Below are 27,039 nucleotides of genomic sequence, written 5' to 3' on the forward strand. Positions count from 1 at the left end.
GGCTTTTCTATTTTCTCTTTGATTTTAAATAAACTAAAATGGAAAATTTTGATAATATATAAACAATGTGATTGACAAACTATATGATCCAGAACTCCATCTTCAGACCAACACTCATAAGACTGAACTCCATAACAAACACACTTGAATATGAACAAATGTACATGTTTTAAGATAAAATAAAATACATTCTTTTATTATTCTCACATTGACCATTTTTGATTAACCGTGTTTTTTTTTTTTTTTTTTTTTTTTTTTTTTGAGACGGAGTCTCGCTCTGTCGCTCAGGCTGGAGTGCAGTGGCGCAATCTCAACTTACTGCAAGCTCCGCCTCCCAGGTTCACCCCATTCTCCTGCCTCAGCCTCCCGAGTAGCTGGGGCTACAGGCGCCCGCCACCATGCCCGGCTAATTTTTTGTATTTTTTAGTAGAGACGGAGTTTCACCGTGTTAGCCAGAATGGTCTCGATCTCCTGACGTCGTGATCCTCCTGCCTTGGCCTCCCAAAGTGCTGGGATTACAGGCATGAGCCACTGTGCCTGGCTGATTAACTGTGTTAAACGAGAGGGCTTCTAACTATAGTTGGAAGTAAAGCAAGCTAATGCAGTTTGAACATAACACTGTGGATTAAACATTAAGGTGCAAAGTTAGATTTGGAATATAAGCATATCTGGAAGGACAGGAGAGTAATTTTGTTTGGGAGTCAGCTGTTTGGCTTTGGGCAAGTTGCCTTCCTGTGCCTCAGTGTTCTCGTTTGTAATGGGGCTTACAAATATGTTTACTATAAGGATTAATTTTCAAGCACACTGTTAGTGTTCCATAAACATTTGTTCTTCAGAAGATCCAACAGTCCAATTTCTAAGCTTTCCATGTACATTTGTTGAACCTTCTAGATTACCTTTTACTCTATTTTTTTAGCTAGTTATAAATGATATATAGAGAAGATATATATAGAGAAGATATATTTTCATTTTATGCATTTAGAATTTAACATGGCAAAATTAACATTTTCTTATTAGTATCTTACCAGAATAATTTATTTTCTCCTCAAACATATAGTTTAATAAAGTCCACTTTATTTTAAAGTAAAATTTACATATCTATTGAGTAGCCAATCTTTCTATCTGAATGAATGCACATCTGATTTTATAATGAAATTTAAGGCAATGTACTCCATTAATATATACACTTACCTACAAAATTAAAAATAAAAATTTAAATAAACTCTTTTGTAAAGGCAAACATGGGCTGTGCTTAGTTGCTTAGTCAATATTTATATTTCCAAAAAAAACTTCCTTGGAATGTATTTAATTAATCAAAGACATATATGGTAGCTGCAATTTGACTTAATGAGGTCTTTACTTTTCTTAAGGTTTTTGTGGACAATAAATTGGAAACAATTTAAGTACGTATCAATAAGGAAATGATTACATTTTAGCACATCCACACAATGAAATTCTAGTAATTTAACATTTTGATGAATTATTAATGACATGGAGAAGACTCATAATGTTAGAAGCAGAATATAAAACATAATACAATACCCTCTTTTATTATCTTTACACCAATGCTGTACCTTCTCATGACTTCAACCACTACCTGTCTGATCTCTCTCTCTCACCTGTACATTTCTCCAGAGTACCCTTATTTCTAATTGCTTAATAGACTTAAAAGACTTTACCAGCCAGAAGTCTCCAACATTTATCAAACTTAACAGGTTAAAGATGAAACTGATATCACATTCACTCACCCTCCCAAACCAGAAATCCTGAAGTCAAGCTCTCCCTTACTCCCATTCGATGAGAAACTAAGCATTGTGGTTTCTCCTGCTGGAATGCTTAAATATATCTTCCAAAGCTATTTTATATATATATATATATATATATATATATGCGCTATATATATGTGCTATATATATGCTATATATATATGCTATATATATGCTATATATATATACAAGCTATGTGTGTGTATATATATGAGCTAAATATATACATATATACAAGCTATATATAGATATACACAAGCCATATATATATGCTATATATATATGCCATATATATGCCGTATATATGGCATATATATATGCCGTACATATATACGGCATATATATATGCTGTACATATATATGCCGTATATATATATGCCATATATATGCCGTATATATATATGCCATATATATGCCGTATATATGCCGTATATATATATGCCGTATATATACGCCGTATATATATGCCATATATATATGCCGTATATATATGCCATATATATGCCGTATATATATATGCCATATATATATGCCGTATATATATATGCCGTATATATATGCCGTATATATATGCCATATATATGCCATATATATGCTATATATATATATGCCACATATATTATATATACACACACACACACACAAGCTTGCACACTGCCACCCAGGCTGGAGTACAGTGGCATGATCATAGCTTACTGCATCCTCTAACTCCTGGGCTCAAGCGATCCTCTGGTCTCTGCCTTCCAAGTAGCTGGGGCTACATGTGTACACGACCATGCCTGGCTTATTTATATATTCCTATCATGGCAATGGCTAATTAAAAAAACATTTCATTTGTAGAGACAAGCTATCCTTATGTTGCCCAGGCTGGTCTCAAATTCCTGGCCTCAAGTGATCCTTTCACCTTGGTTTTCTGAAGTCCTGGGATGACAATGGAACATCTTTTAAATGTGTCCCCCTTGGGCACCTACTCACTTTTCAGACCCATAGGTATCATATGAGCTTTCTGGCCAAACATGTGTAATTAAAATGAATATTTTCTATAATTTTAGCAGATAGAAAAGGGAAGAGAATGAAAGAAGGAAAAAGTTAATATAAGGCTCCTTATGTGGCTTTTTGAGACTGAACTGTTTGCAAAGTACTGAGTAAGTCAATGGGCAAAATGGGGCTTAGAGTACTTAAGTCAAGTAGTTTAACTCAGATGAAAGATGCATGTAAATGCAGAGAAAGAGTAGAGCTGTGTTAAATTGAGAGCAGTGTGTTAGGCCAAATTATCCAGTAATTCCTTCACTTCATGAAAGATACGTTCAGGGTCTTATTGCTCTTTGGGACCGAAAGTGGGTTGCTTGCCTTCTAATGTCTTAATTCCTTATTTGGCCACTTATAATGTTGGGGCAATGATTAAGTGCCTGGGCTTTGGAATTAAACAAGCCTGGATTGAAATTTGGACTCCATCATTCACTAACTTTGAGGCTCTCATTCTCTCTGAGCTTTGGCTTTCTCATTTGTAATATAGGAATAGTAAAACCTACTTTGCAGAGTTAGAGTAAAATAAACTGAATTTATGTATGTTCAAATTGTGCTTAGCACAAATATTCAATAAATGGTAGTGGCTAGAAAACATCTTCCACTGTGCATGTAATATGGCCAACACGTATACCTACTTCCCTTCTTTTCTGAAAGGGGAGGGAAGTGCAGTAAGTAACATCCAGAAGTAGTATGGGGACTTTGTTTCCCCCGAAGTGTGCAAAAACTACTTGCCATTTTGGATTGCTCTTCCAGTTCCAGCTTTATAGGTTTAAGCCACTATGTCTTCTCTAGTAATGGAATTTGAACACTGTCGTTTCAGTGTTTCCTTCTCTGAAGAGGAATTTCCTTTTTCTTGAGATTTATCTAAATGAAGGAACTCAAACTTACCAGCAATAAAATCTCTTTAATTGCAACTTAACTGTTTTTTTTCAGCTATGTATATTTTCATTTTATAAACATTGAGGTCATGAGAATATTGGAGTTATTAAATAAGAGATGGCAATTATTCATTTATTTATTTGCTAGAAAGTAGAAAGTTTCATGAAACTATAAAGCCTGGGAATTTCTAAAGATAACTCCATCTCCATATGTTTTCTGGAGGAAATGATTTTTGTCTTTTCCAAACAATGACGCTTAACACAATTGAAAGTTGGCACATTTTTGGTAAACAGAATTTTCCTGGTAGTGTGAAGTCTACTGTGTATTTCTTTTGTGCCAGACTTCTCAGTATCATTTTGATCTGTAAAACATCAACGTTTCCTGTATTGTATTATATTTACGTCTTTGGAGAGTCTAGACAGAAAGAAGTTTTTATTTTAAAGAGTAATGAATAATAAAAAATAACAAAATTTTTATTGTAATATTTGGGATTATGACTGGCTGCAGAGAAAAAAAGCACAAAGCAGATTACACATAGAAGACATATAACATAAATGTTTGACTTTGATATCCCCAGAAGGTATATCTCAGACATTAAAAAAGACAGGAGGCTAAAAATTGTAACACACAAACAAAAATCATTTCTCCAATTTCTGAATTATGTGGCCAAAGAAAAAAAATTAAAACTTCAACCACCCATTGGTGTAGGAATTGTTAAAAAAAATTCTAGCTTTCCACGGATCCATTTGGCTCTCCTGTAAAGACTGAAATCTGAGAATGATAACAGGTTATCTCTGAGGACAATTATTGCACTTGAGAAAGAAAGAACAAGATATGCTTTATTCCCTTGCAGACATTGAATGGAGAGCTCTGAGCATCATAGGTAAACCAACTCTGTATCACTCTGAAATACATATTTGAGGCTGCTGCATGCAGTTCCCTGGCTAGCTGCGGTCATCGGTGGCAGTGCTCAGGCGCCTGCTGTCCTTGACCTCCGGCCCCATGAGCACCAACCCAGCGCAGGAGGACCAGCCACCGCCACCAGGCTCTGATGCTGGTCTCTGGTAGAAGAAGGTTGCTCACAGCTCTGCTGCAGGCTCAGAAGTGGCCCTTTCAACCCTCCAGAGACATGAAACTAGTCCAGTTCCAGGCACCCCACCTGGTGGGGCCTCGCTTGGGCCCAGAGATGGGGAATGGTGGAAGGGTTATCGACCTCAATGCCTTTGATTCTATGCTCCCCAAAATGACGACACAGTTCCTACAGCAGGGAGAGGCCACCCTCTCAGTGGCAAGAAGAGCCTTGGGTGCCCAGTTGCCAGTCCTACCATGGTTGGAAGTAACCTCCCTGGCTCCAGCCACGTGGCCAGATAAGGTGGTGTGTGTGGGCGTGAATTATGTGGACCACTGCAAAGAACAGAATGTGCCCGTGCCCATGGAACCCATCATCTTCAGCAAGTTTGCCAACTCCATTGTGGAGCCCTATGATGAGATGGTCCTCCCACCAGAAAGCCAGGAGGTAGACTGGGAAGTGGAGCGGCGGTGGTCATTGGAAAGAAAGGCAAGCACATCAAGGCCACAGATGCCATGGCCCATGTGACTGGCTTCACTGTGGCTCATAACGTGAGTGCTCAGGACTGGCAAATGAGACATAATGGGAAACAGTAGCTGGTGGGAAAAACCTTCGACACCTTCTGCCCTCTGGGCCCTGCCTTGGTGACCAAGGACAGTGTAGCAGATGCACACATCTTAAAGATCTGCTGCCAAGTGAATGGGGAAGTGGTCCAGAGCAACAACACCAACCAGATGGTGGTCAAGACAGAGGAGCAGATAGCCTGGGTCTTCCAGTTTGTCACCTTTTGCCCAGGGGATGTCATCCTGACCGGGACCTCCCCAGGTGTCAGTGTATTCAGGAAACCTCCTGTCTTTCTCAAGAAGGGAGATGAAGTCCAGTGTGAAATTGAAGAACTAGGTGTCATCATCAGCAAGGTGGTGTGATGGCTTCTGCACAGGCCCTGGTCATAGGATGGGGGCATCTGCTCCCACTCAGCCTAGCCCAGGGAAAGGTAGAATGCCAGGTGTGGGCAGGTGCCAGCCCTGCAAGCCTCCTCTTCTAGGTAGAAGGGAGGACAGAGCTCTCTTCAATAAATACATTGGGCCAAAGCAAAAAAAAAAAAAAGGAAAGAAATATATATTTGACTTATACAGCAGTTCTGGTACAATGACATCCTTGGTCTTGGAGAAGGAGGATGAGAGCAACCGTCTGCTGGGGCTTTGGCATATTAATAATTGTTCACATCATCCCTATTGGATTTCTTTAAAATATGTCACATATTACCCACCCTGTAGGAAATGTCTTCTGCCTAACCAGCAATCTTAGTTTCTGTCCTGCTAAAACCCTGATTCAAGAATGAGGCAAAGCACTAAAGGCACATTCCTGACTTTTCCTGTAAGAGTGAACACAGATAAACATACATTACAAGATTCGAAGACTGAAACGCTCAAAAGAACAAACACCATAATGTATCTATGTATCTAATGTGTATACATAATTATACACATAATGTATAACACAGTTATTACAATCTATTCTGTAATCCTTGTGAGATATTGTTTCACGTATCATTTGCCAAATGTTAATCCTTAGTACATATGCAACACTAAATTGCATGTAATAAATAATTTTTCTGGGGAAAATATTATTTGTTTTAAAATATTTACATACTTATATTTACAAATAGTTTCATAAATTATGGTGCTATGTTGATTTTATAAGATTTTATTTGTAATAGAAGAAGAAATAGAAATAAGAAATAATTTGTAAGGGCATGAATGCACTTTGAAATAATATTTATTTTATGACAATTTACTCAGAAAATTCAAACCAAAGTGGGCAGGGGTAAGGCATTTTGCTCAGATCTATGAAACGGTGCTAAATATTGCATGAGGTTGTTCATAGTGTCCTCTTTTATTTAAATCTCTGCTTTAATTATGGTCATTTTTAATGTTTTTGTTTGCATTTCCTTTAATTCTGCTAGTTTCGCCTATTTTATTAGACTTTGAAAAATTGACTTTTGTTTACATCAATCCTTTTTAAAAAATTTTTTTAAGGTAAGGTCTCATTTTGTTGGCCAGGCTGAAGTGCAGAGTAGCCCAATCATAACTCACCGTAACCTCAAACTTCTGGGCTCCAGGGATCCTTTTGCCTCAGCCTTCTGAGTAGCTAAGACAACAGGTGTGCACCACCACACCTGGCTAGTTTTTAAATTTTTTGTTGAGTTGTAAGTCTCATTACATTGTCTAGGCTGGTCTCAAACTCCTGGCCTCAAGCAGTCCTCCTGCCTCAGCCTCCCAAAGTGCTGGGATTACAGAAATGAGCCAGCATGGCTGGCGTCATCAATCCTTTTATCTTTGTTTTATGTTTAATTAACATTTATTCTTTATTATTCCTTCCTTTTTTCTTTCCTGTTCATTTTATAGTTCTTTTACTAACTTAAGTCTGTTGCTTAGATCACAAATTCTTTTATAATATCATATTCATACCTATAAACTTCTTTCTATGAGCATTTTTAGCAGCTCTCACAAGATTTGATATGTAGTATTTTCATCATCCCTGAATTGTAGGTAATTTACAGTTTTATTATAAATTCATTTTCATCCATGAATTGTGTGTGTGTTAAAACTTTTTTTAAGTGTCAAAGTGTATTTTTAATCTTATCTTTCTGCTTTTTATTTCTAACTTAATGCACTGTAGTTGAAGCATATATGTATAGTTATTCCTGGAAATTTGCCAAGACTTGCTATATAGTTGTAGTTGGTCACTTTTCACAAAATCTCATGCTTTGAAAATTTATGAGGTTATTGATTGGAAGGTTCTATATATCTTTCTTAAACTAAGCTTGTTAATTTGAATAAAGGTTATTTATAAACTTTTTCTATATTTTTATTTTTTGTCTGCTTAATAAGTACTAATATCTGATTTTTGTTGGGTTTTCTCCCAGTGTGATGGTGATTTATCAATTCCTTCTTTAATTCTGCCCATTAATGCTTCAGATATTTGGGGGGAGGTTATGTATATTATGCATTTATATATTTAGAATCTTACTTGTGAATTTCACATTTTAGTGTTATAGACTGACATTCCTTATCTCTAGTAAGCTCTCTGATAATGATTGTTTTGATTTGAAAGTCATTTTTGTCTGACATTCTTTATCTCTGGTAACCTCTCTAGTAATTATTCTTTTGAGAATATTCTTTTGAGAATTATTCTTTTGAGAGTCAGTTTTATCTGACTTGACTTTTGATTAGTATTAGTTTGGTGTATTTTTTTCCATCCTTTCCATTTTAACATTTCTGTGTCCCCTTGCAGGCAGCATTTAACTGAATTTATTTATTTTATCAGTTTGGTAATCTCTGATATTTAATTTGCAAGTTATTTGTTTATATTTAGTATGATTTGGATTTTTTTCTATCTCCCACTTAGGTAAAAGTTTATCCTGATTTTTCTGTGTTACCTTTTGTTTTCTCTTTTATTTTAGTTTATTTTCGAAATTCTGTCTTTTCCCTCTTCTACCAGATTGGAAATTATACATTCTAATTCCATCCTTTTAGTGGCTAATCTTAAATTTGAACATGCATATTTGCCTAAAAGTCTAACCTTGGCTTATATTTCTGTTTTCGTGAATAACACAGAAATATTTTAACTTTCCTCATCTTCTCAAATTTTAAATACTATCATTATCCAGTATTTTAGCTTCACCTTCATATTTTACTTTCTTTGCTCATTATTATTTCTTATATTTGAGTACTTTTTTTCTGGATTGAATCTTCTTCATTCTGTTTTATCCTCCCTTGTAGTTGTTTTGGTAAGATTTTTTTTGGTGGTAAATTCTTACCGTTTTTGTTAGTTTGAAAATGTCTTTCACACCTGTCCCTGTAGGATAGATTTGTTGGGTATAAAGTTCTGGGTAGTCAAGTATTTTCTTTCAGTTCTTTGTAGGTAATATTCTACTGATTTTTGGCTTCTAGTTTTGCTATAGAAAAGCTTCTTTTTTTTTTTTTTTTTTTTGGTTAGTTACTCTGGTGGGAGTAATTACTTTCTTTGGTGCTTTTTCAGTTCCAGAGATGTGTCTAGCTGTGATTTACATTTGCCTATTCAGCCTAGGATTTATTGTGTTTTTTAGATCTTTGAACTCAAGTCTTCCAACAGTTTTGGAAAATGCCTATTATTTCTTCAAATATTACTTCTTTTCTCATATCCTCTTCTTTCTCCTTCTAAAACACCTGTTATGGTATATTGGATATCAAATACTATCGTCTATGTCTCTTAGACACTCTTTTATATTTTTGGTCATTTTGATCTTCTAGATATTTTCCTTAGCTTTACATTTGAATCCATTAATTATTCATTTAGCTGTGTCTTGTTTGATGCTAAACCTATCTAATAAGATTTTTTAAAATTTTAATGTCTTTATAATGTTTATTTCTAGTACTTGTTGGTTTGTTTTAAATCTCCATAGCCTTTTTGGATAGTAACTTGTTCCTGTGTCAAATTTTTTATGCTTTTTGTGCTTAATTATTTAAAAGAGTAGCCTACATTTATTATTTCAGTTATTTTAATTTATGTGAATCTATTTAATTGTTGCTGCTTCTGAATTTTTCTCATGGTTTTTATTGTTTGCTTGTATGCCTCATAATTTTGATTGTAAGCTTATGTTTGCTGAGAGTTTATTTTATTTTATTTTAATTGACACAGAATTATACATATTCATGGTGTATAATGTGATGCTTCAATGCATGTATACATGGGTTAATGATCAAATAAAGGCAATCAGTGTATCCATTACTGCAAACATTTATTATTTGTTGTTTGTAGTGAGAATATTCAAAATCTTTTCTTATTTCTGGGCTCTATGTTCCATGTTCCATTCCATTGGTCTATGTGTTTGTTTTTTTGCCAATATCATGTTGTTTTTGATACTATAACTTTGTAGTATATTTTGAAGTCAGCTAGTATGATGCCTCCAGCTTTTTTTTTTGTCTCAAGAATGATTTGGCCAATCAAGATCTTTTGTCGCTTAATACAAATTTTAGGATTAAAATTTTTTTTCCATGAAGAATGTTATTGGTATTTTGATAGGGAATGCATTGAATCTATTGATTGTTTAGCATAGTATGGACATTTTAACAATATTAATTATTCCACTCCATGAACACAGGATATATTTCTGTTTATTTGTGTTCTCTACAATTTCCTTCATCAATGTTTTATAGTTTTCAGTATAAAAGATATTTCACTTCTTTGGTTAGGTTTATTTTTAGGTATCTCCTTTTTTTGGTAGCAATTGTAAATGGAATTGTTTTCTTGATTTCGTTTTTAGCTAGCTCACCATTAGCATATACAAATGCAACTGATTTTTGAATGTTAAATTTGTATCCTTGAACTTTACTAAATTTGTCTATTAGTTCTAACAAGTTTTGGTGCAGTCTTTAGGGTTTTCCATATATATGATCATATGATCTGCAAACAGGGATAGTTTGATGCCTTCCTTTCCAATTTTGCCTTTTATTTCTTTCTTTTGCCTGATTACTCTGGCTAGGACCCCCAGTACTATGTTGAATAGAAGTGGTGAAAGTGGATATCCTTATCCCAGATCTTAGGAGAAAAGCTTTCAACTTTTCCACATTCAGTATGATGTTGTTGTGGGCTTGTCATATACGGACTTTTTAGTGTTGAGGTACATACTTTCTATATCTAATTTGTTGACAGTTCTTATCATGAAGGGATGAATTTTGTCAAATTATTTTTCTTCGTCTATTGAAATGATGCTATGGATTTTATCCTTCATTCTGTTAATGTGATGTATCATATTTATTAGTTTGTATAAATCGAACCCTTCTTGCATCCCTGGGATGAATTCCCTTGGTCACAGTGGATGATGTTTTTAATGTGCTATTGATTTTGGTTTACTAATATTTTATGGACATTTTTGCATGCAGATCAGAGTGACCTGTAGTTTCTTTTTTGGTTGAGTCCTTGTGTGGTTTGGGTGCTAGGGTAATGCTGGCCTTGTAGAATGAGTTTGGATATATTCTCTCCTCTTTAATTTTCTTGAATAGTTTGAGGAGAATTGGTATTAGTTCTTTAAATGTTTGGGAGAATTCACTGGTGAAGCCATCAGGTCCTGGGTTTTGTCTTCAATGGGATACTTTTTTTTTTTTTTTTGAGATGGAGTTGCACTCTGTCACCCAGGCTGGAGTACAGTTGGGTGATCTTGGCTCACTGCAACCTCACAGTCCCGGGTTCAAGTGATTCTCCTGCCTCAGCTTCCCAGGTAGCTGGGATTACAGGCACGCACCACCAAGCCCAGCTAATTTTTGTATTTTTAGTAGAGACAGGGTTTCACCATTTTTAGTAGAGACAGGCTTTCACCATGTTGGCTGGGCTGGTGTGGAACTCCCAACCTCAGGTGATCTGGCCAATCTGGCCACCTCGGCCTGCCAAAGTGCTGGGATTACAGGAGTGAGCCACAGTACCTGGCCAGGATACGTTCTGTTACTGATTTAATTTCCTCACTCATTAGCATTTTCAGATTTTCTATTTCTTCACTGTTCAATCTTGGAAGGTTGCATGTGTCCAGGAATTTATTCATTTTTTTTTTAGATTATCCAATTTGTTGGTGTAGTATTGTTCACCATAGTCTCTTATAATTCTTTGCATTTCTGTGGCATCTAAAGTTTTGTCAGTTTTGTTTTCAAACATGATCTTTTCTTTTTGTTGATGTTTTGTATTTTTCTGTCTGTATTTCATTTATTTCTGCTTCGATCTTTCTTATTTACTTCCTTCTACTAATTTTGGGTTTAATTTGTTCTTGTCCTTTTTTTTTTTTTTTTTTTTTTTTGAGATGGAGTCTCTCTCTGTCTCCCAGTTGCCCAAGGTGGAGTGCAGTGGCATGATCTCGGCTCACTGCAACCTCTGTCTCCTTGGTTCAACTGATTCTTTTGCCTCAGCCTCCCGAGTACCTGAGATTACAGGTGTGTACCACCAGGCCCAGTTATTTTTGTATTTTTAGTAGAGACAGGGTTTCACCATGTTGGCCAGGCTGGTCTTGAACTCCTGACCTCAAGTAATCTGCCTGCCTCGGCCTCCCAAAATGCTGGGATTACAAGCATGAGCCACACTTCCCAGCCTGTTCTTGTTTTTCTAGTTCCTTGAGGTGCGTCATTAGGTTATCATCTTTCTCTTACATTTCAATAAATGTAAGCATTTATTGATATAAACTTCCCTTCTAGAACAGCTTTTCCTGTATTCCAAAGACTTTGATATGCTGTCTTTCTATTTGTCTCAAGGAATTTTTAAATTTCCCTTTTAATGTCTTCACTGATCCATTGGTTGTTTAGGAGCATATTGCTTAATTTTCATGTATTTGTAAAGTTTCTGAATTTCTTCCTGTTGTTGATTTCTCGTTTTATAACATTGTGGTCAGAAAACATATTTAAAATGATTTTGATCTTTTAAAATTTATTAACACTTGTCTTGTGCTGTTAAGAAAAATGTGTATTCCGCAGTTGTTGGGTGAAACGTTCTGTAAATATCTGTTAGGTCCAATTGGTCTATTGTGTGGTTTAAATCCAATGTTTGTTTATTTTCTGTCTGGATGATCTGTCCATTGCTGAGAGTGGGGTGTTGAAGTTGAAGTTCATGATTATTACTATATTGCAGTCTATCTCTTTCTTTAATCTAATAAATAATTGCTCCTTACATTTGGGTACTCTAGTGTTAGATGCATACATATTTACAATTTTTTTTGTTGAATTAACTCATGTATCATTATATAATGATCTTCTTTGTGCTTTTTTGTGATTTTTGATTTGAAGTCTATTTTATCTGGTATAAGTGAAGCTACTCCTGGTCTCTTTTAGTTTCCATTTGCATGTGATATCAATTTTTCATCCCTCCACTTTCAGTCTATATGTCTTTACATGTGAAGTGAGTTTCTTATAGACATCATATAGGTGAGTCTTGCGTTTTCTTCCCCCCATTTGGCCACTATATATCTTTTAATTGGAAAATTTAATCTATTTCCATTCAAGATTATTATTGACAGGTAAGAACTTACTCGTGCCATTTTGTTAACTGTTTTCTAGATACTTTGTTTCTTTCTTCTATTCTTATTGTTTCCGTTTGTGACTTGGTGGCTTTCCATAGTGATAAGCTTTGATTCATTTCTCTTTTTGATTTGTGTATCTGCTGTAATTTTTTTCTTTGTGGTTACTCTGGGGCTTATGTAAAAAGAACTTAGAATATTTTAGGCTGATAACAACTTAACTTTGTTCACATACAAATATTCTAGACTTTCCCTTCCCCCATCCACAATTCATAATTTCCTTCAGGTCCTTATTTTAAGTTCCTTTTCAGGCAATTTATAAATTTTTCATTTCTTTGGGGGTCAGTTACTGGAGGATTCTTCTGCTTCTTTGATGGTGTCATGTTTCTTTGCTTTTTCATGTATCTTGTATCCCTGTGTTGATATTTGTGCATTTGATGGAATGGTCAACTCTTTTAATTTTATGGAGTGACTTTTGAAGGGAATGACTTTCACCAGCAGATGTGTCCGAGGGTATTGGTTGGGTAGGATACATTGGCTTTTGCTCTATGTGTGTGCAGTAGTGTAGTCTCTGCAGGTTTTTAAGCTGTAGTCAACTTTACTGATGCCTCTGAGGGCCTCGGTGCGGCTAGTTTGCTGGCTCAGGACAGGTCACCCCTGGAAACAGCACACTTGGCTGGTGAGCACAAGAACAAGTCCACTGGTTAAGGTGGGGACCCGCTGTGAGATGCATACATGGCTGGTGAGCATGCAGTAGCCAGTCTGCCAGCTTGGGTTAGGGATTCTCTGGGGGCAGTGTACTTGGCTGGCAAGCATGGGGCTTGGCTTGCCAACTCAGAACAGAAGTCCTCTGAAAATGACATGCCCAGCTGGTGAGCTTACTGGTGGTATATGCAGACAGGTCTGCCAGCTCAGGTTGGGGCATCCTTAGAAGTAGTGCACCCAACTGTTGAGTGAACCAGGGACATGCAGAGGCTGGTCCACTGGTTTGGGTGGGGCTCGCCTTGGAACGGTGCATTCGCTGGTGAGCATGCTGACTGTGCATGAGGCCAGTTTGGACTTGGTTTCTCTGCTGAGCAAATGGTCTGTTCCTTTGAGGGCAAGGTGCTATATGGGCTCCATGGATGGGGCACTGGATCTAGGCTCTGAGAGATAGGGTTCAGGGTGCTGCAGTCGCTAGAATGTGAAAGGTGGAACACCTCCTAGGAGCTTGTTCCCAGGGGGTAGGGAGCTGTAGCAACTCAGCAAGGGAATGGTGTACTACTGTGTGTGAAGGTAATCTAATGGCAGTGTAGCCTCAGGAATGAAAAGAGATGGTGGCTACTGGCTCCTGGAACAGGATGTACTCTAGATGTGGCTCTGGTTTCAAAATGGCATCATACAGCTGCAGCTTGGGTCACAGGGACGAGGGGATACAATGTGGACTCCTTCTCTGGGGCAGTGCAGCCATGTGGCTCTCAGGCAGCTCCCTAAACTGGACTCAGGGTCTGTAGAAACTGCAGGATTCTCAGCAACAAAGAGTGCAGATGTCCGTGACATTAATGGGGGCTGCTGGGGCCTCTTGCTTGCCTAGTCCCCACTGGGGATGCATCTCCTTGTTCTGAGCTAATCCTGGCTGGGGAGATGGCAGTGTGGCAGAGGCAGGGTACTTCATTCTCTTCTCTATGTGACCGTCACTAAAGGTCTCCTTGTCTCACAGGATTTCTGTCTCTCCCCTACTGTATTCCAGTGCGCTCCCTCAAACACTCCAGTCCAAACGTATTTTCTTATTTGTTGTTTTGGCTCTTTTTTTTGGTGGGAAGTATGAGCATTCAGCTTCTCTAGTCGGCTCTCTTGCTTTGCCCTAGCTGGGCTTTTCTATGGAAATCTGTGAGGTATATGCTAACAGTATGTGCATCAGAAAGTTTTTGCCTTCGTTTCTGTAAAGTATCATAGGGCGTTACCAATCTAGTATTACTTTTTATGTTAATGACTTCACTTGGTGTTTCTTGATTTTTGAATTCTGTGATTTCTCAGCTTTAAATACTCAAGAGAGCCTTTTTGTTTATACCATAAGAAGGCCAGAATTGGGCGAATTTCTTAGCATCATCCTATGTTAGTAGGCAGATTTATTTTTGTGGTTCACTTTTTTACTGGAGGTGTTACCTTTGCAGGTGCTCACTTTATGTAAGGTCTCAGTTCCAACACCTGGCTCCTGCAAGATCAGGCTTTGTCTTCAGTTCATGTATTACCATTACAATATGTTTAATTTTCTGGTTTTATGCCTTTTAGTCTCTTTTTATTAAGCACTGGGATTTCTTTTACATTTTTTCAAAGCTCTTCTTTGCATGCTGTTTCATATTCTGCACAGTATAACTGGTTTTGTAGCGGGAAGTTTTTCAGATTATCTAGTCTGCTGTATTACACAAGTTCTATGTAGGAATGCACAAATGTATACATACAGAGAATACACCTCTTAAACTTGAAAAATCTTTTCTATCATAAAAATGTCATGCATATTAAACAACTGTGAAGGAATTGTCAGTGGCTTAAATATGTTGATAGATTGACACTGTGTGGGAAACAGCTGAGAATATTAGGGGTTATTTTTATAATGCCACCTCAGGCTTTGATATCAGATTCATAGAAGTGTGTTTAGTTAGTAAGCCATGTAGTGAATTGAGTATATAACTTTATCTACTGGCCAAAAATATACTATTTTTCCAGAATATATTTCAGGAAAAAAAGTTTTATCTATTGTAGCAAAAATATATGAAAATAACAAACTTTAAAACACTTATAAATTGCTGTTTTGTGAGCCTAGATGATGTCCATTAGCAGCAGGGTTATGCTGTACTCAAGGATTATAATCACCAAAGGCTTATAAAGGAATGCTCAGTTTTCTTAAATTCTTACTGTCATGGTGAAGCCCTGGTACAATATTTTTGACAAGAAAACAAACACTGAAATGCTGATTAAAATTAGACTGTAAATAATCCCAGTAAGTTGTCCTAAAATGTAAGCGGTACCTCGGATAGCAGCCCTCAGGATTATTACAATTGTATTTTTATAATGCAAAATACAGAATAAGTATTCTGCAAGCTAAAATCCTTAGAAAAGACTACTAGTATGGAAATGAAATCAAATTCTGTCTTTCTTGGATTTCTTATTATGAAGACACTGAGAAAGTCGATTGATTTCTGTAACTGCCCTCAAATCTCATTTTCTTAATGAGGCTCACCTTGCCCACCCTCTTTGCATTATTAAATGCAATCTGCAATTCCCCATCACCCCCTCCTTACTGCCTGGTATACCCATTCCACTTAGCCTGCTCTACTTTCTTTCCTATAGCATTCAATCTCTTCTCATATAGTACACTATTTATAAGCTTATTATGTGTAGTGTTGTTTGTCTGTCTTCTCCCACTAGAAAGTTAAAATCTACCAAGGGCAGGGATCTTGGTGTGTTTTGTTTACTATTGTATCCCCAATGACTACAGTAGTACCTGTCACATAGTAGGTGTTCAAAAATGACTCGGGTGTGAATGAATAAGGTTTTATTTACCTGCTTATAAATTAGGGTCATAATTCATGGCCCCTTATTTCTTTTGTGGGTACAAATTAGATATGTGTATGCCAAGTATGTTGACTTGTCTGAAAGAAAGTTAACATTCATAGGATAATAGCAGTTATTATATTTGGGATGTATTAAGTGACTTAGCCTTTAAATGTCTTGAAGTTTCCATCTTAAATCTAAGTCCATGGCAATTTTACTTATACAATATCTCTTCTATAGCAACAGAACATGTGTAACATTCAGAACTTGATTAAAGATCATACCTCATTTTTTTCTTTGAGTTTTGTGATCATAACAATCACAGGGCTGTCTTCCTGCCAAACCATCTGCCAGAAATCATCCACGGTGTTGATCATGGGGCCCTGTGTGGCAATGAAGGCTTTCTCCTTGCCACTGTAGCCCTAGATGGAGTAAAGAGACAAAAATATTGGTTTTTAAGTTCATGCCTTGAAGTGAAAGTTTAGCTGAAAGATCTTCAACGAAATAGCTGGGCTAGTACAAAAGCAACACAGGTTATGGCTTCACTGATTCTAGTACAACAATTTCCATGGGTATTTTGGCAGCAAGTTAAGGATAGCACATGGTATTGAGGGTTGTAATGCCCAGTCCCCAGCAGAGTGCCCATATAGAGCATTGTTGCCAGAGACTCACGGTAAAAGGAAAGTCATCATAAAAGACCCATTAACAATGTTGATTATGACTAAGATATAAAACCAAACAAAACGAAATCTTGCTGGTAATCAAGTTAAACCAAGCTTAATCTACTCTAGGAAAAACAAAACAAAACCAACAATTCCAAACAGGAAGTCACCAGAAAGAAATTTGTACTTATTTACTTACCCTAATATAATTAGCATTAATGTAGGTGCTCAATGAATCAGTTACATTTTTTGGTCTTAAACACACTCTGCTGAGGGGATCTAATGAAGAAAACAAAAAAGAATATATTAAACAGATTTACTCTCTTTAAAGTTCCTTAAAATGCCAATAACCAGTAAGTGGAAACCTGTTATGTATTGATTATCTGGTGCATGTCAATGTTTGTCTTTGGCGTCCATTGCTTGATCCATATGTGTTTATTGAGGGACATTTGGGCCCATCTTCACTCCTGACGTAAAGCTCATCCATAAGCCTGAGATGATGAGTTTATATTTCAGGCCATTTCTCATCTGTTCTCGTTCTTGACCTCATTTCTCATTTATGCTCCCACTCTTATACTTTGGATTTGGAATTTGTACCAGGTCTCCTCACTCCCGTCTCTCTCCTTTCCCTACGGAGGTAAATCAGGCTATACTCTACCAATTATTTATATTTTACTATCTCATCTCATTTAGACCCTCAGGTCTCAACCTCACCTTGTCTGACCATTATGGCCTGGCCAGATCTCCTGATCTTCCGAGATGGATGAGATTAATAATCTATTATGTGCTATCTGTGTGAGGATAGGCAAGCCAGGGGAAGAGGGAGGTTGCAAAGATAAAGATAAACGTGATTCATTTCAAGGCTGGGCACAGTGGCTTATGCTGTAATCTCAGCACTTTGGGAGGCTGAGGCAGGAGGACCCCTTGAGCCTGGGGGTTCAAGCCTAGGCAACGTAGTGAGACTTCATCTCAAAAAAAAAAAAAAAATTAGCCAGGCATGGTGGCTCATGTCTGTGGTTCCAGCTACTTGGAAGGCTGAGGCAGGAGAATTGCTTGAACCCGAAGGCCAAGGTTGCAGTGAGCCGAGATTGTGCCACTGCACTCCAGCCTGGACAACAGAGGGAGACCCTGTCTCAAAAACAAAAACGAAACAAAACAAAACAAAACAAAAAACTATGATTCATTTCAGTGAGTTTTCAGTCTGCTCATAAAATAACAAACAACATACATTTATTGTTTATTAGATGTCAGAGTCTGTTTTCAATGCTTTACAGATATTATGTCATTTAATTTTCATGTAACTTTAATAAAAGTACCTAAGATAATGGGTAAGACTCCTTCCCCATTTTTCAGATAGGAAACTGAGATAGGTTAAATAATTTGCCCAAAGGTACACAGCCAAGAAGTAGGTAATGGAGTCAGGCTTTGAATCCACACTAACACTAGAGTACCATTAGCCACTACGCTGTGCTGCTGCTCTCATGCGAAGATAGCCATGTAAACTGACAATTAAAATACAAAATGTTATAACCTAGTGGTTGCTTAGTTACTTTCTTAAAAAACAGCAAATTCAATGCTTTTCAGCTTCCTTTCTCAGTGGAGTGTGGTGTAAAAACAGGGGTGCAGCAAAGAAAAACTTCTCCCATTCCCATATTTTCTTAGTAACACACAATCATTGAGCATCTTCTGGGTAAACACAATTTCTTACATTCCCCACCAAAATTGAGACAATCAAAGAGGAGGTGAGGTAGGAAGTACTAGAGGAAGAAAGTTTCATAGAATATATTTAAATGGGAGTTAAAAATAATTAAAAATTTAACAGGACTTGGCAAGCCAACATTTGTTTTAAATTTCACTTTATATATAACTGGGGTTAAAGATAATGAGGGCCATAATTAGTTTCAGAAAAAGACTAACCAGCCCATGAGGACAGTGATGGTTTAAAAATGTAGTCATCCAATTATCTGACACTCCTTCTAAAAGAATGTAGTAGAGACTAATTCCCCTCATCTTGAATGTGGGCAGAAATTAAAGACTTGCTTCCAATAAATAGAATATGGCAGTAGGGATGGTGTGTGACTTGGTCATAAAAGGTATTACAGTTTCCTCCTTGCTCTCTTTCTTGAGTTGCTTGCTCTGGAGGAAGCTAACGGCCATATTTTGAGGGCACTCAAGCAGCCCAATGAAGAGAGAAATAGTGGGGAACTGAGGCCTCCAGCTAATACCATATGAATGAGCCCTCTTGGAAGCAGATGCCTCAGTGCCAGCCAAGTGTTCAGCTGACTGAAGCTATGGCCAACAACTCAATTGAAATCTCACGAAAGACCTTGAGCCAGACACTCAACTAAGCCACTCCCCAATTCCTGGCACACAGAAATTGTGAGATATAAATGTGTATTGTTTTAAGCCACTAAATTTTGGGGTAATTTGTTCCATAGCAATAAATAGGTAATATAGGGACCAATAAGGAGTCAGTCACAAAACTCTGGAGTGACATCATGATCACTGTTATTGTCATTGCACTCATTGTTGACTTCTATATGTGTCAGGTAGAGCAGCTAACAGCATTTTATGCATTAGGTCACTTAATCATTACAATTCGATAAAGCACGTACTGTTAAGTCTCTTTATTTAGATTAGGAAATTGCAGCACAGAGAGGTTAAGTAACTCACCCAAGGTCACACAGTAAGAAATGAAGCAGAGAGTTGAAACCAGATTACCAAACTTAGAACTTAACAAGGCCATTATCAAAGATGATGTTGAAAATATATAGTAAAATTTTGCTCATTTGTCACTAGGATATTTGAAATAAAGATATTATATATATATGTTGTTATATATATATATAAAACAAGTAATAAGAACTTCTATCCAAGGATGGATAAAGTAGATTTGAGCTATAAGGGATCTGGTTTCAGCAAGAGAAAGTCCCATTCTGCTTAAAGCTTTAGATTGACTTGTGAAGACCAAAGACGCTTATCTGATCTTATAAGCCACAGGTAAAATAGCTCCTGATCATGCCATATGGAAGCAATAGAAGTCTAGAAGATGTCAATAAATTCTGGAAATCAGTTGGAAGACCCTCAGGTGGCATTCAAGAATCCTGTTGATAGAGGCAGGCTTTCATTCAGTTTGAACCAAAACACTTTGCAAAAGATCCTAGCATGCCCTTTTGGGTGACCTAAAGGAAGTAGGGTGACTACAGAGAAACTTACAGTGGAACAGGTAAGGACTGTTTGAATCAGGATATAACCTAACTGTGAACAAGGAATTGTGGTCCTATGCTCATCAGCATGGAAATCTCTTGGGACATGGGCCTTGAACTTATCAAAATTCCTCCTGAAGAAATATGTTGGGGCTACTGGTACTGAAGCAAACTACCCTCTTTAAAGCATCCTGGAAACAAGTCCAATCTCAGTCTTGTCCTTCAGAGCTTTCAAAATGTAGACCCTATGGAGATGGAAGCTAGCACCAAACTTTCAAAAGCACTTCATTTTCCCCCAAATCTCCTAGTGTCTTAACAGATCTATCTCTACATTTCCTACAATTGTTGATCAGGGGCAGACTGACCCTCACTTGCATGAGCCATTTTCAGTAAGAACCTTGTATCTTATTTTGTATTCATAATGTTGTACTCATTTTTTTTTTTTGTTTGTTTGTTTTTTTTTTTTTTTTTTTTTTTTTTTTTTTTTTTTTTTTGAGACAGAGTCTCGCTCTGTGGCCCAGGCTGGAGTGCAGTGGCGCAATCTCGGCTCACTGCAAGCTCTGCCTCCTGGGTTCACGCCATTCTCCTGCCTCAGCCTCTCCGAGTAGCTGGGACTACAGGTGCCCGCCACCACGCCTGGCTAATTTTTTGTATTTTTTAGTAGAGACGAGGTTTCACCGTGGTCTCCATCTGCTGACCTCGTGATCCGCCCGCCTCAGCCTCCCAAAGTGCTGGGATTACAAGCGTGAGCCACCGCGCCCGGCCTATGTATTCATTTTTTAAGAGTGCCTTCCAGGGCAAAGTTCCATGACATTAATGTGGGTAAAAATTTCTTGGATATGACCCTGAAAGCACAATGAAAGCAAAAATAGACACAGGGGATTACATCAAACTAAAAAGCTTCTGCACAGCAAATCCACAGATTGGGAGAAAATATTTATGAATCATACCTTAAGAAGGGGCTAATATTCAAAATATATCAGGAACTCAAACTACTCAATAACAAGAAAATAATCATATTAAAAAAGGGATAAAGATTTGAATAGACGTTTCTAAAAACAAGACATACAAATGTCCAACAGAAACATGTTCCACATCTCGAATCATCAGAGAAACGCAAATTAAAACCACAATATCACTTCATACCTGTTAGAAGGGCTATTACCAGAAAGATAAAAGATAAATGTTGGCAAGGTTGTGAAGAAAAGGGAGCCCTGGTAGGCTGTTGGTGAGAATGTAAATTAGCATAGCCATTTTGGAAAACAGTATGGAGATTCCTCAAAAACTGTGAATGAACTACCATATGATCCAGCAATTCCACTTCTGAGTATATATCCAAAGGAACTGAAGTCAGTATGCTGAAGGCATATCTGCACTCCTATGTTCTTGCAGCACTATTTACAATGCCAAGGTTTGAAAACAACTGGAGTGTCCATCAACAGATGAATAGATTTTAAAAGTATGGTCTATATACATAATGGAGTTCTATTTGGCCTTTAAAAAGCAGGAAATTCTGTCATTTGTGACAACATAGATAGACTTCCCAGACATTATGTTAAATGAAATAAGCCAGGCACAGAGAGACATGATCTTCTTTATGTGTGGAATCTAAAAAAGTTGAATTCATAGAAATAGAGAGTAGAATGGTGGTTACCAGAGGCTAGGGGAGTAGGGTGAATGGGGAAAGCGGAAATGGTGGTCAAAGGATACAAAAGTTCAGTTAGGAGAAACAGGTTTTGATGATCCATTATAGAGCATGGTGACTATCGTTTAATAATAATATTATATATTTCAAAATAGCTGAAATTATGGGATTTTAAATGTTCTCACCACAAAAAAACAATAAATATTTGAGGTAATGGATACATGAATATTAGCATGATTTGATCATTCCACAATGTATACATGTATCAAAACATCACATTGTACCGCATAAATATATACAACTGTTATTTTCAATTAAAAATAAAATAAAACCTAAAGAGTAATCTCCAAATAATATAAGCTTTAGCTCCCCTCCCTTCCAAAAAACTAAATCTACCCTTGTTGGTAAAACCTCTCAGTCTGCATAAAATCTATTACACCCTTTGTAATGTAGAGACTTCTTCTGCTAGACTGCTTTATGTTACCTTATCTTTTTCCTCCAAGGGGTCTTGAACACCCGTGGAGCTGAATTTTAACACTGAGAGTCAAATGATTCCATTGTTTATACATATCTTCCATCAATCCTATTGATCAAAACTCTTGGCAGATCACAAAATAACAAACAAGGAGGAGAAGCCACAGTGGAGCAAACAACACTTATTGAACACACTCCACAGAGAATCTCATGGAGGAGGTTCCCTGCTGGGAGACTTTGGCTATACAGCGCCCTTAAAGCTTCTTGCCAAGCATGCTCAGTGCTGTCTGGCATTTTTGCTGTCAATAGCTGGAGCACACAATAGTATGCACGGCACAGACACGCATATCCAAATATGTATTTTAAGAGCTAGTCGTCTCCTAGTAGTCACCATCCCTGTCTTTCTTTAGCAATAAGATCCCAATTCTGGCTGGGAACTTGGTAGGATGCACAGATTAAGACTTTCCTTCTTACCACCCCTTGCATTGGTTGCGGCCATGTGACTAAGTTTTCACTTATAGCACGTGAGAGGAAGTGATGCACGTGACTTTTAGATCATGAAATTAAAGTGAGGAGTGATGTTCTCCTTCTGCCACTTCTGATTCCATCTTGCCGCCTGGGATGTGGTCATGGTGATCGGGATCTCAGACCATGCAAAGGTAATACCCTAGGGATGGTGAGGTAACCAGAGAGATGAGTCGGGAGATATAACATGGCAAAGCTGCCATATCAACCCTGGCAGGTATACTTGAGAGGGAAATACATTTCTAAATTATTTAAACCACTGATATTTGGGTTGTGTTTAATAGTATATATAACAAGTTTTCTGGAAAGCATATTTCAGAAAAGAATAGTATTATCACAAAATCAGTTCTGCCTAGGGAGGCATTAATAGAGTAGGTACATCCCAAACATCTAGGGTTTGTGTATATTCAGAAGTCAAATTCAGGGTTTCTTAGAGTTGGAGTTCGCATGTCCAATAATTATCACGATCTATAAAAAATAAGGTTTTAGCAACATAACAAAAGGTAATCATCATCTTAGCCTAAAACTAAGCCCTCAGGCCCCATAACGTTGCCATTAGAATGCACGCAGTGATTAGTTCAGTCTGGATAGCCCTAAATTGCTTATTGCACTGATTTCCTTTCTTCTGACCTACAACAAACACATGGCCTGGACAGAAGCCTTTTTCACTATTTGGAAGAAGCTGTCTTTAGTTGGCATATGTAGCGGTTTGTTCGCTGACAGCACAAATATCTGATATTGGTTAGATTAGTTTAGTGCCAGCAACATTGTCTTAAATTCTAAAATCACTTTCCATCGAGTTGAAAGACTCTTTGTGTACCACAGTGTTATGGAAAATATGGAAATTATTTTTACCATCATTTGCCTACATTAATATTACTAATTCATCTCTTTATGATTTCTTTGACCTGGTACACTCTGAGCTTTTTGAAGGCAGGGATGGGGATTTTTCACCATCTTTATAAGATCTAGTGTCTTGCATAGCAGACTTCAGTGAATGTCTACTGCACTGATTCAAAGATCCCTTCTATTTTTTAAAAAAAGGTCAGTTCTATGTATCCTTCTCTAGCAATTATTCTATTGCTTTTCTTTTTTAGACAGGCAAACTTCTGAAAGAGATTATACACACACTTTCTCCATGTTCATCTGCAACTCAATCCTCCTCAAGTACACTGTGATCTATCCTAACCCTAGCACTGTGCAGAGACTGCCCTTGCTAAGGTCACCACTGACCCTCTTGTTGTTAAACCCAGTGATCCCATTGTGGTATTTTTGTTCATGTCCTCTCTGAAGCATTCAAAAACTGTTGACTGTATATCCTTTTTTCGAGTTTTCTCTTCCCTTAGATTCTGGGACACAACGTTCTGGTTTTCCTGCTCCCTCTTCGGTGGCCTCTTTCCAATCTCCTGCTCATTTAATCTGCCCCTTTTCATGTTGCTAATTCTAGGATTCAACTTGACCCTCTTTTATCCTTACTTGATACTGCCTTGTTGAGTGACTCATTCATTCCTGCGACTTTATTACGCACATCCTGAGGGCTCTCAAATACATACTTCAGACCAGCCCGGTCTCCTCATTTATAGTCCAGCTTTTTCTATTTATTATTTCCTTCTGAATGGACCACAGGCTTGTGAAACTCCTCATGCCCTTCATGTGTTCCTGACAGCTTTCCGCTATTGTTTAGGTTAGGTGTGCTGCCACGGCTCTACAGTCCGTGTAGAGTTTCTGTGCATTTGAATATTAGCATATTCTGTCTGTTCTGTCTCCTAAAATATGCTGGGGTCTGTATTGCCTCTCGGTTTGCATGGCTGTCTTCTTGGACTAGGACTCAAGCATCTCCTGGTCTCCCTGCCTTCAATCTTGCTTTTTTCCAATTCATCCTCCTCATAGCTGTCAAGGTGTTCTGTAAAACAAAATCTGATCACATGATTCCATTGTCTAAATGTCATCCATACTTCCCAATTGCCCATAGCAGTATTTCCCAAAATATTTATTACCTGTAAATCGTTACCTCTATAACATATAGAATTATATGACTTATAAATTAAGTCATCTTTTACAAAAAGAGGTTAGTAACCAAATAAATATGGGAAACATTGGATTAAACAGATCTGAACCATATTCTTTTTACTGCAGGACTTCTCAGGGTCTTCAGTATGTTAATAGACCCTGTGAATTTCCAAGAAGGTATTGTGTATAATCCTATTTGTCCATTGGACTCAATTTTACTATACCTACTGTATTTACATACTTAAGTATTGCATTTATATACTTATTGATAATTCAGCTTAGAGCAGCCCTGATCAATAGAATTTTCTGAGGTGATAAAAATATTATCTATCTGTGCTATCCAAAAACGTAGCCTCTAGCTTTCAAGCACCTGAAATGTGGCTAGTAAAAATTGAGGAACTAAAGCTTTAATTTCATTTAATTTTAATTCATTTAAGTGTAAATTGACGTAGCCATAAGTGGGTTCTGGTTGTTCTATTTGACAGTGCAGGCCTAGAAGATGAATGCCAAGAGGGGTACTTGGCAAGATACAGTGGATCTTTAATGATCATCCCAAGGCCTCACCAACAGCTGCTTTCCCACGTGTATCATATAATCTAGCCCAATGGACCTAGGGCAATCTCCCAAATGTTCTATGTTCTTGCAAATTTTATGCTTTTGCACATACTGTTTCCTTTGCCTTCTCTGCATGGTAAAGTCTTCCTTATTCCTCAGGGCTCAATTCAGAAAATACTGTCTTTCTGAAGTTCTCCCTGACCTTCCCAGGCGGAATTAGGTATTCTCTTCTTTGCTTGGGTCCCCTGAGTTTTATTTTAGTATTTATCATCTTGTATTTTAAGTGCTTAAATTTCTGCCTGCCCTCAATGGAGTGTGGTGAGCCCCTAGAGGGCAAAGGCTGTATTTAATTAACTTTCGTATCCTTTGTGATTTCTATTTGGGAGGTGGCTCACAGAGGGTTTAATGCCAGAATTAATTTCTATTAGAAAGAGTTAAAGCCCTGTTTTTGACTTTCTAGATTTTTTTTTCTTTTCTTAGCAAAGAGGACAAGAAATCTTTCATGCCTTTCAGTATCCACTGATTGTTAGAGGTTTCCATAAACATCCTACACCATTCAGGCTTGAAAAGAGGCCTGCTTCCTTCAGTTTTTATAATGCCAATGATGTATATGATTTACTGGTAAAGCTAAAAACTACTTAGAAACAGTTTCCCTGTCAAGCTAAATTATGTTGGTAATTAGTAACTTACAGTATTTTCCAAGTATTTAGAAGTTTCCAAATCCTTAGGGGAGTCTCACTTTGTTGCCCAGGCTGAATTGCGGTGGCTAATCCCAGATGCGATCACAGCTCACTGCAACCTCAACCTCCTGGGATCAAGTGATCCTTCTGCCTCAGCCTCCCAAGTAGCAGGGACTACACGTGTGCACCACCACACCTGGCTGCATTTTGTATTTTTTGGTAGAGACGAGGTTTTGCCATGTTGCCCAGGCTAGTAATTAAACTTTTTTTTTTTTTTTTTTTTTTTTGTGGAAATGGAGTCATTATATTGCCCAGGCTGGTCTCAAACTCCAGGACATGGGCCACTGTGTGTGGCTCCAACTACTTCCTTTTACAAATGCAAGAATACAACATATAACTGAGTATGGGGAAATGTAGGTTTCCAAGAAAAACTCTTGTAATATATAGCTTGGACTAAAAAAAAAGCCAAGAATTAAACAAAAAATGTATAATAATCATCTTCATCACTACTGTTATAAATGAATGAAAATGGGGCTCTTGAGTACTTTGCTTTTAAAACTGTAAACTTCTCTATACATAGATGGTACCCCTATTTCCTGGAATTGGTTCTGAGGTTAGCAATGGATTCATCTTTGATTAGATAGGGAGGGAAAGAGAAACTAACATTAGCTGAGGGCTTACTATTAGTTGGAACTTTGACAGACATTTTACACATACTATCATTTAATTTTCTCAGTAGCCTTGTAGGAGAGTATCATTATCACTACTTTTGGGAATAAAGGATGGCATAGGGAGATTAAATATCCTGCCAAAAATTGTAAATGTTTTTGTTGGGGTAGGAAATCAAATCTAATTCCAGTATCTTGCTTTAGCTACATAACTTGTTGCTTTAATGAGTGGTTCACTTATTTGCATATCTACTCTGTGCTAGGTACTTTATATAATAAAAAAGGAAACATTAAGTAGGAAA

The 27,039-nt window shown here is 37.3% G+C and overlaps 1 protein-coding gene and 1 pseudogene across 5 annotated transcripts in view; one reads left to right on the forward strand and one right to left on the reverse strand.

Annotated features, from left to right (window-relative positions):
* The window catches only part of PTPRR (protein tyrosine phosphatase receptor type R), a 276,097-nt gene that overhangs the window by 28,313 nt on the left and 220,745 nt on the right, over positions 1-27,039 (reverse strand). For all 5 annotated transcript variants that reach the window (XM_055239631.1, XM_055239635.1, XM_055239633.2 and 2 more), the window contains 2 exons: positions 17,174-17,253; positions 16,597-16,734 (listed from right to left, as the gene is read on the reverse strand). In XM_055239631.1, the coding sequence (XP_055095606.1) occupies positions 16,597-16,734; positions 17,174-17,253 (218 nt within the window). The remainder of the gene's footprint in view (positions 1-16,596; positions 16,735-17,173; positions 17,254-27,039) is intronic.
* Positions 4,696-5,809, forward strand: LOC129460971 (fumarylacetoacetate hydrolase domain-containing protein 2B-like; annotated as a pseudogene).

The sequence above is a fragment of the Symphalangus syndactylus genome, chromosome 13 (genome assembly GCF_028878055.3).
Source record: "Symphalangus syndactylus isolate Jambi chromosome 13, NHGRI_mSymSyn1-v2.1_pri, whole genome shotgun sequence".
Classification (NCBI taxonomy): Eukaryota; Metazoa; Chordata; class Mammalia; order Primates; family Hylobatidae; genus Symphalangus; species Symphalangus syndactylus.